The sequence below is a fragment of the Nycticebus coucang genome, chromosome 1, assembly GCF_027406575.1.
Source record: "Nycticebus coucang isolate mNycCou1 chromosome 1, mNycCou1.pri, whole genome shotgun sequence".
Lineage (NCBI taxonomy): Eukaryota > Metazoa > Chordata > Mammalia > Primates > Lorisidae > Nycticebus > Nycticebus coucang.
The window spans coordinates 55,745-70,375 of record NC_069780.1 but is presented as its reverse complement, the minus strand read 5'-3'; the positions used below and the strand labels follow the sequence as shown (position 1 = coordinate 70,375).

At 38.2% G+C, this 14,631-nt stretch overlaps 1 protein-coding gene across 3 annotated transcripts in view; it reads right to left on the bottom strand.

The window, feature by feature from the left end:
- The window catches only part of STAP1 (signal transducing adaptor family member 1), a 44,428-nt gene that overhangs the window by 20,736 nt on the left and 9,061 nt on the right, over nucleotides 1-14,631 (bottom strand). For all 3 annotated transcript variants that reach the window (XM_053602736.1, XM_053560306.1, XM_053553378.1), the window contains exons 2-4: nucleotides 8,778-8,849; nucleotides 4,090-4,203; nucleotides 1,976-2,032 (exon numbers count right to left, since the gene is read on the bottom strand). In XM_053602736.1, coding sequence (XP_053458711.1) covers nucleotides 1,976-2,032; nucleotides 4,090-4,203; nucleotides 8,778-8,849 — 243 coding nt within the window. The remainder of the gene's footprint in view (nucleotides 1-1,975; nucleotides 2,033-4,089; nucleotides 4,204-8,777; nucleotides 8,850-14,631) is intronic.

Here is a 14,631-nt window from a genome sequence, read left to right as displayed (position 1 = left end):
AAACATTAAAGCTCCAGTTTCTATCATGTTTCTATTCCATTAATTCCTATTATTGTTTATGTCTTATTATGTATATATGTACATATGAAATTTAAATAAAAATTTACTAATGGAATACACAGTCAAAAAGATTTAGAGACCATACTTCTAAATGACTAAGTAATTTAGTAGCTCACGCCTGTAATCCCAGAACTCTGGGAGGCCAAGGCAGGTGGATTGCTTGAGCTCACGAGTTCAAAACCAGACTGAACAATAGTGAGACGCCATCTCTAAAATATAACCAGGTGTTGTGGTAGGTGCAGGCCTGTAGTCCCAGCTACTCAAGAGGCTGAGACAAGAAAATTGCTTGAGCCCAAGAGTTTGAAGTTGCTGATAGCTATGATGTCATGAGGTATGTTGCACTTTACGCAGGGCAACAAAGTGTGACTCTGTCTCCAAAAAAGAAATAAAAAATAAAAATGACCAAGGAATGTGGAAAACACCTAATTAAAGAGCTACTCCGTATTGACTACTATAGCTTAGGCATTATACATGTGTTATTAATAATCCTCACAGCAATGCTATACGATACTGATATCCCAACTTTACGAATGAGAAAAAAAGAAACCCAGGCTCAGAAAGATTAACTAGTCCAGGGTCACGTAGCTAGTAACTGAGACTTGCTTTTATTTGATACTACAGACAGTGCTTCTCACACATCTACACTAAAGTTCTCCTAACAACAGTATAAATATTCACACACTGTGATCTGGGACCACAGAACAAAGCAACATACACAGAGCTCAACATTTGAGGCTTCTTCTCTTCTCTTGAAAATTCCATGAATTTTATTTTATATTTTGTGATACATCCATGTATGTTTTAATATAAAATAATGTTTGTTATCCTTACCTCAAGGAAAAACACTAAAAATAAAAACTAAATGTTTAGCCAAAAGTTCAAGTATAATTAGCATAGCAGGAAGATGTAGCAAGTTGCCAAAGTCTCAGTGTGCTCTTGACACCCAGCCATAGGCCAGAGACATGCAGCCTCCAGTATAAGAAGCGCCATCACAAACAGTGACACTTCTTTATAACAGAGGGAGTGGGATCTCCCAAGGAGTTTTTTCCCTACCCCCCTAAAAGTTAACATGACCATCACATCTTTAACTGGCTCATTTTTCTAGCCTCTGTGACTTCTCTGCACGGTAGTTGAATTTCCAACTTTTACCTGTTCCTGACTGAGATAAAGAACCAGCATCTGTCATCTTGGTGCAGCGCAGGGCTCATTTCATGGGGCTGGAAAGGCTTTACTCAGAAACTAGCTTTGGATAGAGTCTGTTTTTAAGTAGCCCCAATAAACAAAGTTTCACACCCTCTAAAAGTATCAGAGAACTTGGTGCCCTTTGGGGGGCTGATTATCAAAGCACCTCATGCACGGGATTTATTTAAAATAATAAGCGTGCAACAGTCTATTATTGCTGTAACAGTTAACTCTGAGCAGTAGAGTTTACTGTTTGCCTCTCATAAGATGCTACAGAGCTGAACAGATAAACATCCCTTTGTTTTAAGACTCACTAAGCCAATGTTTAAAGATCAGTTCTTACTTTGATGGTCTCTCCCTTTTATATCATCTGTTATTCATAAAATTCATCTCAGCATTTTATAAACATGTATTAAATGAACAGGAAAGGAATTGGAAAACATTTTAGAATGTTCTATGTAAGCTGCAAATATCAGAATATACTAAGGAGCACTGTATCAGAAGGACAAGATAGTAGCTCTCACTGACCAGTTATGTGAGATGATCATGTATGTTTATTTCTCCTTCTCCACCACCTAATAAAAATATGCAGTAACACTTTCAAGAGTAAGTTCAAGGGTTCATATCTATATTTTTTAATTGTTTCAGCCACTTTCACTCTGCATGGTTCATAGTAGGTGTTCAGCAAATATTTGTTGATAAAAAGAATCACTCAAAAACATCGCCTTGTTACCTCTGTTATGGTAAGAATGAAACCTCTCCATTCCTCCCCACTTTCTGTGTTCTCTGTCTAAAGTTGAAGACAAAAAAAAAAAAGAAATACACAAGTGAACATGAGCATTAATATTTTTATTGACTTCAAATAACTTTAGAATTGCATATAATTATTTTATAACTTGAAATATGCAAGCCATCAAACCCCAGCAAGATTGACAAAATGCATATTCTTTTCTTGAAGCCACATTGTTTCAAACAGAAAAAAATAATTTATTTTCCTGTTTTGCTTATAACTATCAATGTGTATTTATTATGAAATATTTCAATACTATTTTCTTTTATCAGAAGACAGTGTATAGCTTTAATTTGTTTGCTAATTTAAGTAAAATTGTACAGATTTACTTAAAAAATTAAATGTTAGCGAATTTTTTCTGTGATATTTCAATTCACTGTTACTTGCTCTGTTAGTATTTAATATTGACTAGCTCTAAGCTCAAGGAAACCACTGTAGAAACTCTTAGCTTTTAGCTACAATTACTAATATTTGTTTATGGTGGTGGTTTGTTTTTTGGTTGTGCAGAAGTTATGTATTGAAATATAATCATGTGCTGTTTTAAAAGTGAATAAATAAATAAATGCTTTTACTACTAATAATAACAGTATCAGCCACCATCTTTTGAGTACATATAATGGCTGTTGTAAGCACTTCACAGGTATTTATTGATTTAACCTTTATAGCAACTTGGCCAAAGGTACTCCTAGTTTTTGTTTATCTACCTTATGGATATTTTTCATTTAATGAATATTTATTGAGTACCTTTACATGCTAGACATTATTCTAGGTACTGGGTTTACGTCAAGGAACAAAACAAAAATCCTTGTTTTTATGGAGTTTAAGGTCTATTAAGAAACAATAAGTAATAAACATAATAGTGAGTAGATTTTATGGTGTCAGAAGAAAATAAATGGGAAAAATGTATAACAAGGTAACAGAGATTGGGAGTATGACTGGGGAGGAGAAAGGTGCTGCCATTTCAATAAAGTGGTCCAGGTGGGCCTCAGGGAGAAGACTACATCAGAGAGCCAAGACGGACCTCAGGGTGCAGAAACAAAGACTACACAGAGTATAAATAACATCTCTGCACTCACCTGGCTAATGAAAAAAACAACCCAAATTCAAATTAGGCATCTGACTTCGATCCTGTGCTCTAAAACACCACATCCTTGAATTTTTTAGGGCAGTGATTTTCAATTGGTGTGACATGGCACACTGATGTGCCATGAGAGGAACTTAGTGTGCCACAGAAATTTTTAAAGATCACTAATTTATTTTTGAAAGAGGTTCAAAGCACAGTGAGTATAATATTATTTTATTCTTTTTTTTATCAGCAAAATTTAAGTGTGCAGCTGAAGTTTAACTACAGGTTCAGGTGTGCTGTGAGTTTGAAAAACATTGCAGGCATCCTCAAACTTTTTAAATGGGGGGCCAGTTCACTGTCCCTCAGACCATTGGAGGGCTGGACTATAGTTAAAAAAAAAAAAAACTATGAACAAATTCCTATGCACACTGTGCATATCTTATTTTGAAGTAAAAAAACAAAACAGGAACAAATACAATTCACACCGCCTCGTGGCCCGCGGGCCACAGTTTGAGGACCCCTGCGAGAGGCTTGTAGAGTCAGTCTGTAGGGGGTCCGGATTTCCCGCATACTGGTGATTCCTATTAAGCTGAAGTTTGAAGGACCGGGGCTTTAAAGGTCAGTCAGTAATTTCCTGGGAAAGACTCCTGTTAGATTTTGTTTGATTGGAAGTTGTTCTCTCTAATTATGGTAGTTGTTGGTTGACTTGACTTGGTTCACCTTGAGTGCGGATTCAAGAACAGTGTGTACAAAACACCAGATGGGACCCCTAACTTTGTCCAAGGACAGATGTACATTATTTCATGGAGTTTTTGTATTAAACAAGTGAATGTAGTCTTTTAAATTCCAATTCAGACAACTGGTTGCTTGCCAAAATCAAGCAAGAAATCTTGAACAAAGTGTAATACTTAGCCTTTCTTTTAGCCACTGGATATGAAGAAAGTGAATGTTATTTATAACCACAAGCCTTTTACAAATTGTTTCTCCTCACCTTCAGTTGCACTTCCTCTTTTGGCAAAACAAGGGTGAGTTCTGCACAATTCTTTTCAGTTGAACTCTGATCAGTGAGATGTGTGAGGTCTATTAAGTCTAATTTGTCCAAATACTGCAAAGATAAAGAAAAATCTCACTAAATTATTTTGTGGTACAAACATTAGTCCTAGAAGGGAGGAAAATAAGTAATACCTTCTTTTCTACTTTGTATGATACCCTGGTTTTCCTAAGCCCAAACAGCATCTCGAAATGTGTCACATGGTAGTGTGCTAGACCTGTCTCATAGAGGTTTACAAAGGCAATTGTTAAATTTTCAGGAATTTTGCATATAGGTTCTTTAATACAACCATTATTAGAAATTAAATTATATAAACGTACCAATAAGTAAATTATATATTTAAAAAGGAATAAAAACTTAAGATTTGTTACTTTCTAATTGTATTACTGCATTTTACTGCCCACTATGGTCTTGAAGTTATTTATATCCTTGTTTCTGTGTTGTGAAAATCCCAGATAATGGTGGGCCACTGTGATTTTCTTTCCAACTCCATAATCAGTGAGGCCACATTTATAGAGGGAAATCAGCCATGGTGGGAGTATTTGCATCATGGAGATTGGTGACCTTACAAATCAGGGCTCCTTGTTTTTTTTTGTTGTTGTTGTTTGTTTGTTTTGTTTTGATTGCCCCAGGGGCTGTACTTTTTTTCTGCAAAAGGCCAAATCATAAATACTTAGAGGGACATACAGTGTCCCATAAACATTCTTCTTTATTTTTGTTTTTGTTCTTTTCTTTATAGCACTTAAAAAATGAAAGAAACCATTTTTAGCTCAAAGACTAAACAAAATCAGGCCTCAGGTCACTTTTGGCCCAGGGTCTACAAATATTCGCCCAAGGTCTAGACTTACAAAAGAAAAGGAAAAAATGTTGATAATGTAGATGAAACTTCAAAGTTTGTTGTGTTTGAAGTTGTTTCACTGTAAATAGAACAAAAATTAACGAAATATTCTGCTAGCATTCAAAAACTATTTTCCAACTCCGTAAAGAATTTGCCCATATCATTGACTTTAAGAACACAAGAAGTTCTGACATACATAACATCACTTTACTTTTCTTTTACTCATTAATATAAATGAAAATATCAGCCAACATTCATGTCAAATAGATTACTGATAATAAATTTATTAGGGAAACAGTAGATTGGAATACAACTCCATTTGTCAAATCATAATGGAATTATAATGACAGTTGACTACCAATACAAAATCAAGGAACATGTTTTGTGAAAATCAATTTTCTATAGGGTAGATGGAAGTTATGATAAAGAACATTGTGGGCTGGGTGCAGTGATTCACACCTGTAATCCTACCATTCTGGTAGGCTGAAGTGGGACCTTACTTAAGGTCAGAAGTTCAAGACCAGCCTGAGCAAGAGCAAGACCTCCTCTGTACAAAAAATGGAAAAATTAGCTGGGTATGATGGCGAACACCTGTAGTCCCAGCTACTCAGGAGGCTGAGGCAGGAGGATCACTTGAGCCCAGAAGTTTGAGGTTGCTGTGGCCATGGCACTCTACCAAAGGCAACAGAGCAAGATTTTGTCTTATATAAAAAAAGAATAGTGTACATTTTTGAAATTGTGTCCTATACATTCTTTATATCGATAATATTTATTAAAGTTTATGTACATATACTCATGTACATTTTTCCAGAAAGCTATTATTTGACATCTACTGCACATCACTGGTTATGAGGATTTTTTTTGAAAAATGCCTATCTTATCCAAGTATAACAAAAGTATTTCTTGTGAGCAGTTGGTCCATATGGACTGATCTGTATGCAAGAAGCCAGACCTGCCCTCTGATATTAGAAAGAATCCCCTGCAGTAAGTGTGGTACGGTATTGTATACACACACACACATATATATACATATATATGTGTGTGTGTGTGTATATATATATATATATAATTTTTCTAAATTAGTCACATTCTTTTTTTTTTTTTTTTTTTGAGACAGAGTCTCAAGCCCTGGGTAGAGTGCTGTGGCATCATAGCTCACAGCAACCTCCAACTCTTGGGCTCAAGCGATCCTCTTGCCTCAGTTTTTCTATTGTTATTAGAGATGGGGTCTCACTTTTTGGTCAGGCTGGTCTTGAATCTGTGAGCTCAAGCTATTCATCTGCCTTGGCCTCCCAGAGTGCTTGAATTACAGGCGTGAACCACCACACCCAGCCACGTTCTTGACTTAAATCTTTTTATTTTCTTCTCAATTATGCCTAATATAACTTATTTTATCGTATTCTTATAATTCTTCTTTATTGTGTTCTTATAAGTCTATTTTATTCTTCAGAATAAGGTAGACCTTAAAAATAGATCAATAAATTTCTTCCTGAGTTATTTTTATATTGACAATATTGAGGGTAAATTGGTGTTGGCTTATTTATTTTCAAATCTAACCATTTCACAAAGTCTATGTACTTCAAAACATCATGATAAATATGCACAATCTTACACGTCAATTTAAAAAAATAAATAAATGAATTTGAAATGAAGGAGAGGTAGAAAGGAAGGAACACATAATTTAAAATTAAATAAGAATCTTTTTCTGTTGGATTGTTTAAAATCAAGTTCAGAGAGTTTTGCAGCAACAGAGCAGCAGAGGAAAGTTGGCAGAGTTAGATAGAGTGCAGCAAGCTGATCCATTGATTAGAGGAAAGAAAGCATTATCTTTGTGCTTTTAATATTGTGTGATAAAGAGGCTTAAAGGTCATCTAACTCAGCTGCCATGTGATGCCTGAGTGTCCTGCAGGCTGTCCTCTACCAGGCACCTCTAACAGCAGGGAGCTCAGCCTGCTGCTGAGCAGCTCTGTCCACCAGCAGCTTTTCCTTGTATTGAGTCACAGCTTTTCTCCCATTTTCATCAATTGATCCCAGGCCCTTTTCTCTGTAATGATAATGAACAAATTCAGCAACTCTTTCAAATGACTTTCTGACAGCCTTTCCAATATTTAAAGGCAGCTTAAATTCCTCCATGCTGTGGGCTAAATCCCTGCAGTCCTCATCCTCACCTGGTCTTTCCTAGTACTTTCTCTTGAGACCTTCACATATGACTTAATAAAAAAAAAAAAAATAGTAATAATAATAATAATAAAAGAAAGGAGTTCCCAAAGGGCTGCGTCCTCTGTTAACAGAATTGGCAGAGGGTAGTTCTGCAGTATTTCATTACAATAATCTCTTCCTGGTACAGTGATTAAGAAAGTTGGCTCAGAAGCATGACCTGGATTGCATCAGCTGTCTGATCTTGTACCGTTTCTTAATCCTTAAACTTGACTATTTGTATCTAGTGGGGATGAAAATAGTACACATTCTGCAGAGTTGTGAAAATTAAATAAGGTAATGCATGTAAAATGCTTGAATGCCCACTGTGTACCAGCTTACATGTACTATCTCATTTAATTATTTTGCTAGCCTGATGTGAGGGGCTACTGTTTTCATCTGAATTTTAGAGATTTGAAGGCTGAGCATGTTGGAGATCCTGTTTGCCCATTTAGATTCAGTTTTCTTCCTTCACTACCCAGCACTGCACCAAGAGAGGGACCCAGATGGACAACATCGAAGGGCTCCCTTACCCTTTTACCTCTTATGGGGCTGAACCACAGGAGAACACTGGAAGATCAGGAGAGTGGGGAAAGTAAGGCTGAGCAATTACTACCCTATGCAGTTAGTCCCTCAAAGACCACACTCCTCTCCAGGCAGTCACCTGCACACAGTTCCCCTGACTGCTCTCCCTCTCCTTCTCACTGCTAGGTGTAGTAAGAGGATACTGTAATTGGCGTCAGAGTTCTATACTATCTTTTGTGACTTTCTTACACTCTGTCATCTGCTTTGGATATTTATTAAACCTTTATTAAACACTCCTCAAATTGCCCAAGTTGAGATGTCATCTGTTTTCTACCAGTCCCCTGTTCAGTACATGGAGATGCAGAGAGCTCAGGTAACAGCTCAGGTACTTCCCTGGTCTCATGGCTCACAGTGGCAAGGGCAGGATGAGCTCCCAGCTGACCTGAACGAAGAGGCCATCACTGCACTGTGCTGACTTCTGCTTTGTAATAAGTGAGCAGAAGCTATTAGTATCTGTAGCATGCTACCTCTTATTCTGGGAAAGAAATGAAACACAGAATTCAAAATTAATGTGAATAAATAAATCTCAGAATCTCCTTTATTGTTATTCTTATGTTTAAGCTCTTAGAAGTCATACTTTGGGGTTATGTTTTTGTCTTTTTAGAAAAATTTAATTGTGAGTTTGTATCTTATAAGGCTCTGGAGATGATTTTGTTCCTTTCAGAGGGTAACTGCATCTACAGCAAGGAAAAAGTTGGGTAAACTGAAGCTATCTCTCAGTGTCAAGCAATTTATGTACCAATATTTAGTTACAGCTTTCACTCTTTATGTTTTAATTATTAGGATCAGAAAGAAAAGAATACAAAGTAAAAAAATGTGAATTAATACCTTCGGAGTTGCCCAGGAGATTTTACCATCAGTTATCATAATTGATAGCCAGATCCAAATTTTCTTATCTGAATTGGTTTTAATGGAGCATCTTTATTTTTGGATGGCAGAAATTCCAAAGTTAAAAATAGACTAAATATTGGGGAAATTTTCAATCAGCTGAACATGTTTAACTACTTACTATTGTACTTTTTTTGTCAGTGTAAAAGAAAAGTGTAGTTCCTCTCAACTCTGTCCAATAATGTTTATACTCCTGTAGGAAAGAAATCATAAACAGTATTCATTAGTATATATTCAACTATTTTCCTGTTGATATCTTCCTTTGTTATTTCCTTTGTAACTTTTTTAATTGCTTGTGTGATATAAGATTCTTCTTTATCTTCAGCAATTCACCTAATTTTTATGACTTAACTTTATAACTAATTTCTTTTTAGTGACAGAAATGGTCTTTATTGGTTACAATGCAAACTCTAAGATGAGAGTATAGGACAACTCCCACACCTGGGCTGTGTCCACAGACACTGCTGATGCCTTCAAAATCTGATTCTCAATTAAATTATTCTTAAGTTAATTTTAGTATGTTTGAGATAAGGATACATAGTTATAACCCCCAGAACGATAGTTTGGTTAATGACAGACTGCATATACTGCAGTGGTCCTATAAGATTATAATGGAGTGGAAAATTTCCTATGACATAGCATAAGGCATTAGTCACATGTTTGTGGTGATGCTGATGTGAACAGACCTACTGTTCTGCCAGTCATATAAAAATACAACACATATGGTTATGTACCGTATGATTACAATGACAATAGACAACTATGTAACTGTTATTTACTATATGAGGTCCAACAATTAAGTTCATGAGCTCATCATAGAAAAAGTGCTGCATTCCTCACTGGTGAATATCACTATGGTTGCCTTCAAAGTACTCCCTTTGGGAAGCTGTGCACCAATGCCAGTGCCTAGTCCACCCTTCAAAGCAATTTTGGACACTTTTTCTGGGATGGCCATCAGAGCTGTTGTCGTAGAGCACACAAAAATTCACAACAGTAATGAACGCCCCTCAGCAAGACACTGCCACATGTCCACACAAACACAGATGTGCACCAAGGTTATGAAACCTTACTGATTTGTTAATTATCAGACCTTCATACAATGACAATTCTAATGGTACAAGTGTACCATATTTTATCTATTATACTTTTTACTATACCTTTTCTGTATTTATGCACAAATACTTACCATGGTGTCAGAATTGCTCATAGTGTTCAGTACAGGTCTGTAGCTTGGGAGCTACAGGCTATATATACTTTATAGCCTTGTTGTGTAATGAATTATACCATCTAGGTTTAAGTATCTGGATGGTGTGTATCTGCCTAACAGCACATTTCGCAGAAAATATCCTCTCCATTAAGCAGCCCATGTCTATAATTTGATTTGTGTTTCAAAAACTTTTCTCATTGATTTAAGACTTGTTATGCAGTTTCAGTGGAAATTTGCACATGTAACATGCGCATTTTAAGAGTCCAGGATAGGTCAAGCATATGATACCTACTTTCTAGGACTGATGGAAGAAATGAATGAATTAGCACATAGAAGGCACTTAGCTGAGAGTACATGGCTCATAGTTTGGGTTCAGCAAATCGAATATATTATACAGATCAAGGAAATGTGACAAATTGATAATGATAAAAATTTAACACTGTCAAAGCTCAACTTTGAAACTCAAATTTCATTCATGTGGTAAATATTTAATTATTACTGCATTTATATTATTATGAGCTCTATATAAATACAACTTTTTTTTTTTTTTTTTGGAGATAGAGTCTCACTATGTTGTCCTTGGTAGAGTGGTCGTGGCATCATAGCTCACAGCAACCTCAAAGTCTTGGGCTTAAGTGATTCTCTTGCCTCAGCCTCCCAAGTAGCTGGGACTACAGGCGCCTGCCACAATGCCCGGCTATTTTTTGGTTGCAGTTGTCATTGTTTGGCAGGCCCAGGCTGGATTTGAACCCACCAGCTCCAGTATATGTGGCTGGCGCCCTAGCCACTGAGCTACAGGCGCTAAGCCTAGAAATACAACTTTTTAAGTTTAAAATATTTAAATAACTGAGTCAGACATTCATTTTACCCAAGTAAAAGTCTGTTTAAATAATTATGAAGATTGGCTCTATTACCAAAAAGTGGCAAGTGAGTTTAAAATTTAAAATCTTTTCACCTTGATACCCAGCTCTTTCTAAAGTACATTTTAAAATTTCCAGTCAGTTTGATAGACATGTTGATCATTCCTTCCTTTAGAGTTCGATCAGCTGAGACATTTTGAGTTTGTTAAACCATAATGATTTATATATTGAAGATTAATTATAAAAAGTTACATACATTTTTTTCTTTTTTGTAAATGTGAATACACTTTATTTTATGATACTTTGTATCTCTTCAGTATTGACATACTTGCCAGGTGTGGTGGCATACTTGTAATCCTAGTACTTTGGGAGGCTAAGGTGGAAAAATTGTTTGAAGCCAGAAGTTGGAGACCAGGCTAAACAACACAGAGAGACTCTACGTCCACAAAAAAAAAAAAAAAATGAAAAGAAAATAGCCAGCATGGTGGCATGTACCTGTAGTCCCAGCAACTTTGGAGGCTGAGGCAGGAGGCTCACTTGATCCCAGGAGTTTGAGGCCACAGTTAGCTATGATGATGCCACTGGTCTCCAGACTGAACAAAAGAATGAGACTGTGTCTCAAGGAAAAAAATTGACATACTGTGTATCCTTATTTGACCAGTAAAACATTTGTCACATCTTCAGTATAACCCAATCTTGCTTTTATTTCTCTGCTCCTAGGAAACGCAAGGTTACATTCATCTTGAATCATTTTTTCCCTCACGTTCTTGGTAAAATTATTTTCTTTCTAAAGTGCTATATTAACTACCTTTTTCTACATAACAAGCCATCCTACAACTTAGAGGACTAAACTAGCAAATGTTTTCTACTAAATTTCTCACTACTCTGGCTGGCTGACGGTTTTTCTGGGTGCAGTTGGCAGTGGGCAAATGGTCTAGAGTAGCCTCCCTGGCCTGTTTAGGGTCGTAGCTGAGAATGCCAGGGGTGGGCGTTGAGGGGCTGAGATGACAGGGTCTCACTCCACGTGGTGTCTCATCCTCCAGTCAGGTGGCCTACACTTGTTCACATTCTGGCAGGATTCCCAGGAGAAAGAGAGAGCAAAACCCAATGTAAATGCATATCCTAAGGCTTTCCTTTCATAACATTTTAAAAAGGATGTCCCATGATCCAATCCAGATTCAAAGTGTAGAAAAATAGACTCAACCTCTTTGTGAGAGGAACAGAAAAGTCACATTTCACAGGCAGGCACATACAGTGAGGCTTGATCAGATTGGTGGTGGTACTGCAGTAGGCTACCTCAGGGCAGAGTCTCAGTTGGGGAAAGGTGTCTTTGCCCAAACCCTGCATTCTTTCTAGTCTATCCTACACTGTGATTGAGACTTGGCTAAAAGATTTAACAAATAGGCTGATCCTTCTGAACCAAGAATGAAATCACCATAGAAAAGAACAATTCAAAGGACGTATGACTAATGATCAGCCAGTAGATGGTCCCCAAGGGGGCAGTTATAAAACTGGGCAAAGAGGTCCTTCCTCTTGTCTGAAACCCAACGCCCATTATATACCTGACACATGTCAGAGCCAAGCAATTTAATAAAACAGGATGACACATCTTAATGTCAATCCTATCAGAAGTCTTTTCTTTCCTTTTGTTAAATATAGGATGTGAAATGTTATGCTATCAAAATAGCCCTTTGCCTGGTCTTTCTTCCTACACTCTACAATCTGTCATGTACAGACTGTGCTGGTAGAGTGACTTGTCCCCTTCTCAGAGGACAGGACTGAGTATCTGATAGGTGAGTTTGGGAGCCAGCATGTGCAGCTCAGCCCTTCCTTGCCCTCTCTTAGCTCAGTCCATGGGAAGAGAGTGGGTGTTCTTCTCTTGTTCCCTGCCATGTGGCAAAAGGTCTCCAAGAGGTGCAGGCTTGTGGTTTTTAAGCTGAGTCAGTGAGTCAAGGTGCTCAAGGCTACCTAAGTCTGGGGCAAAATGTAAACATGATTTTGGCCTTTAATCTAAACCACATAGAGACTTAATCAATAATAAAAGCAACCAAACTGGTTTTCATTTGTGTGATTCCTATGTCTAGTTTCAAACTTCAGGGAAGAAAAAACCTATTAAAAGGGCATTTAAAAGAGAAAAGTAAGGTTCAGTATCCACAGCTCAGTGGTTAGGGTGCCAGCCACTTCCACCAGGGCTGGCAGGTTCGAACCCAGCCCAGGCCTGCTAAACAACAATGGCAACAAAAAGAACAAAATAGCTGGGCGTTATGTCAGATGCTTGTAGTCCCAGCTACTTGGGGGGCTGATGCAAGACAATCACTTAATCCTAAGAGTTTGAGGTTGCTGTGAGCTGTGACGCCACAGGACTCTACCAAGAGTGACATAGTGAGACACTGTATCAAAAAAAAAAGAGTAGGCTGATGCCATACTTTCAAGATTTAGAAAAATAATTCTTCATTTTCTATTGAACCAGAAAAAAAACCCTGTATAGCCAAGGAAATTCTTAGTAATAAAAACAAAGCCAGGGGCATCCGCCTACCAGACTTTAGGCTGTACCACAAGGCCATAGTGCAATGGTTCTCAACCTTCCTAATACCACAGCCCTTTAATACACTTCCTGTGGGAGAACTGCTGCCATAGTGATCAAAGCAGCATGGTATTGCCACAAAAATAGAGACATAGACATCTGGAACTGAATAGAAAACTATGAAATGAAACTAACATCTTATAGCCACCTAATCTTTGATAAAACAAACAAGAACGTACACTGGGGGAAAAAAATAAATCATACTGGGAGAATTGGATAGCCAACTGTAAAATGCTGAAACTGGACCCTCACATTTCTCCACCCACTAAAATTGATTCAAGGTGGATAAAAGATCTAAATCTAAGGCATGAAACAATAAAAATCCTCTTGATAGTGGTGATGGTTGTACATGTTTGTTAATATATTAAAAATTACTGAATAATAATAATAATAATAATTGTGTTTCCTCTGTGAGAGCACTGTCAAGGGAAACCAGCTTGCTACTGCCTCAAAGAGTTGTTGAAGAAATGAAGGAATAATAATGTTTGTAGAGGCCCTCCCTGCAACAGGGCACTGTGAGTCTGGGGAGATAAGACTCCAGGCATCTCTGGTTGGTGGGATCTGCCTATAATCATCCCTTTGAGGATACAGGGAGTCAGCAAGGGACTTCTGGACCCCAAGAGGAGGACAAAAAAAGTGGAAAACTGGCAAGTGGTTGCATGTGTCCAACCTCGACCTAATCCCACTGGCAGCCGTAAGTACAAGCAGCAGTGAGACTGCAAACTGGAAAGACCTTACCTGTGAACTGTTTCAGTGTTTTTGGACTCGGCAGTCAGTTGAACTGCCTTTGGGGACAGCTTGAGCAGGAGTATGGAGAACTTTGAGCATTGTCTGGGGCCCCAGACTGAGCCGCTGAGCAGGCGAAGCTAATAGTGTTCGGCTGTGGGTCACAGGGAGCCATTGTGAGAGAACTGCCCCAGCAAGCTCCGCCCTCAGGGTTGCAGAGCAAGGATTGGGCAGGAGCTAGTAACCTAGTGACTGAGCAGCCTAAACACGGGGACTGAGCTGCCTTACAGCCTTAACCCTCAGGGGCAGAGTGAGACCGGTTTTGGTACACTGGAGCCTTGGGCTGTTGCCCTGGGTAGAGTGCCATGGCGTCATAGCTCATAGCAACCTCAAACTCCTGGGCTTGGTGCCGCCCAGACCTACATAAGAGCTGTGCCACAACCCCCGACCCAAGACCTGCACCTGCCAGACCTCTGCATGCCCTGACCAGGAACTGCGGGAACCGCGCAACCCTGCGTCCTCCCTCCTGTACCCTCCTTGCCTCCACACTGGCCAGCTCGTCTTGCCAGGGACTCTGGTAGCCATGTGCCCTCCAGAG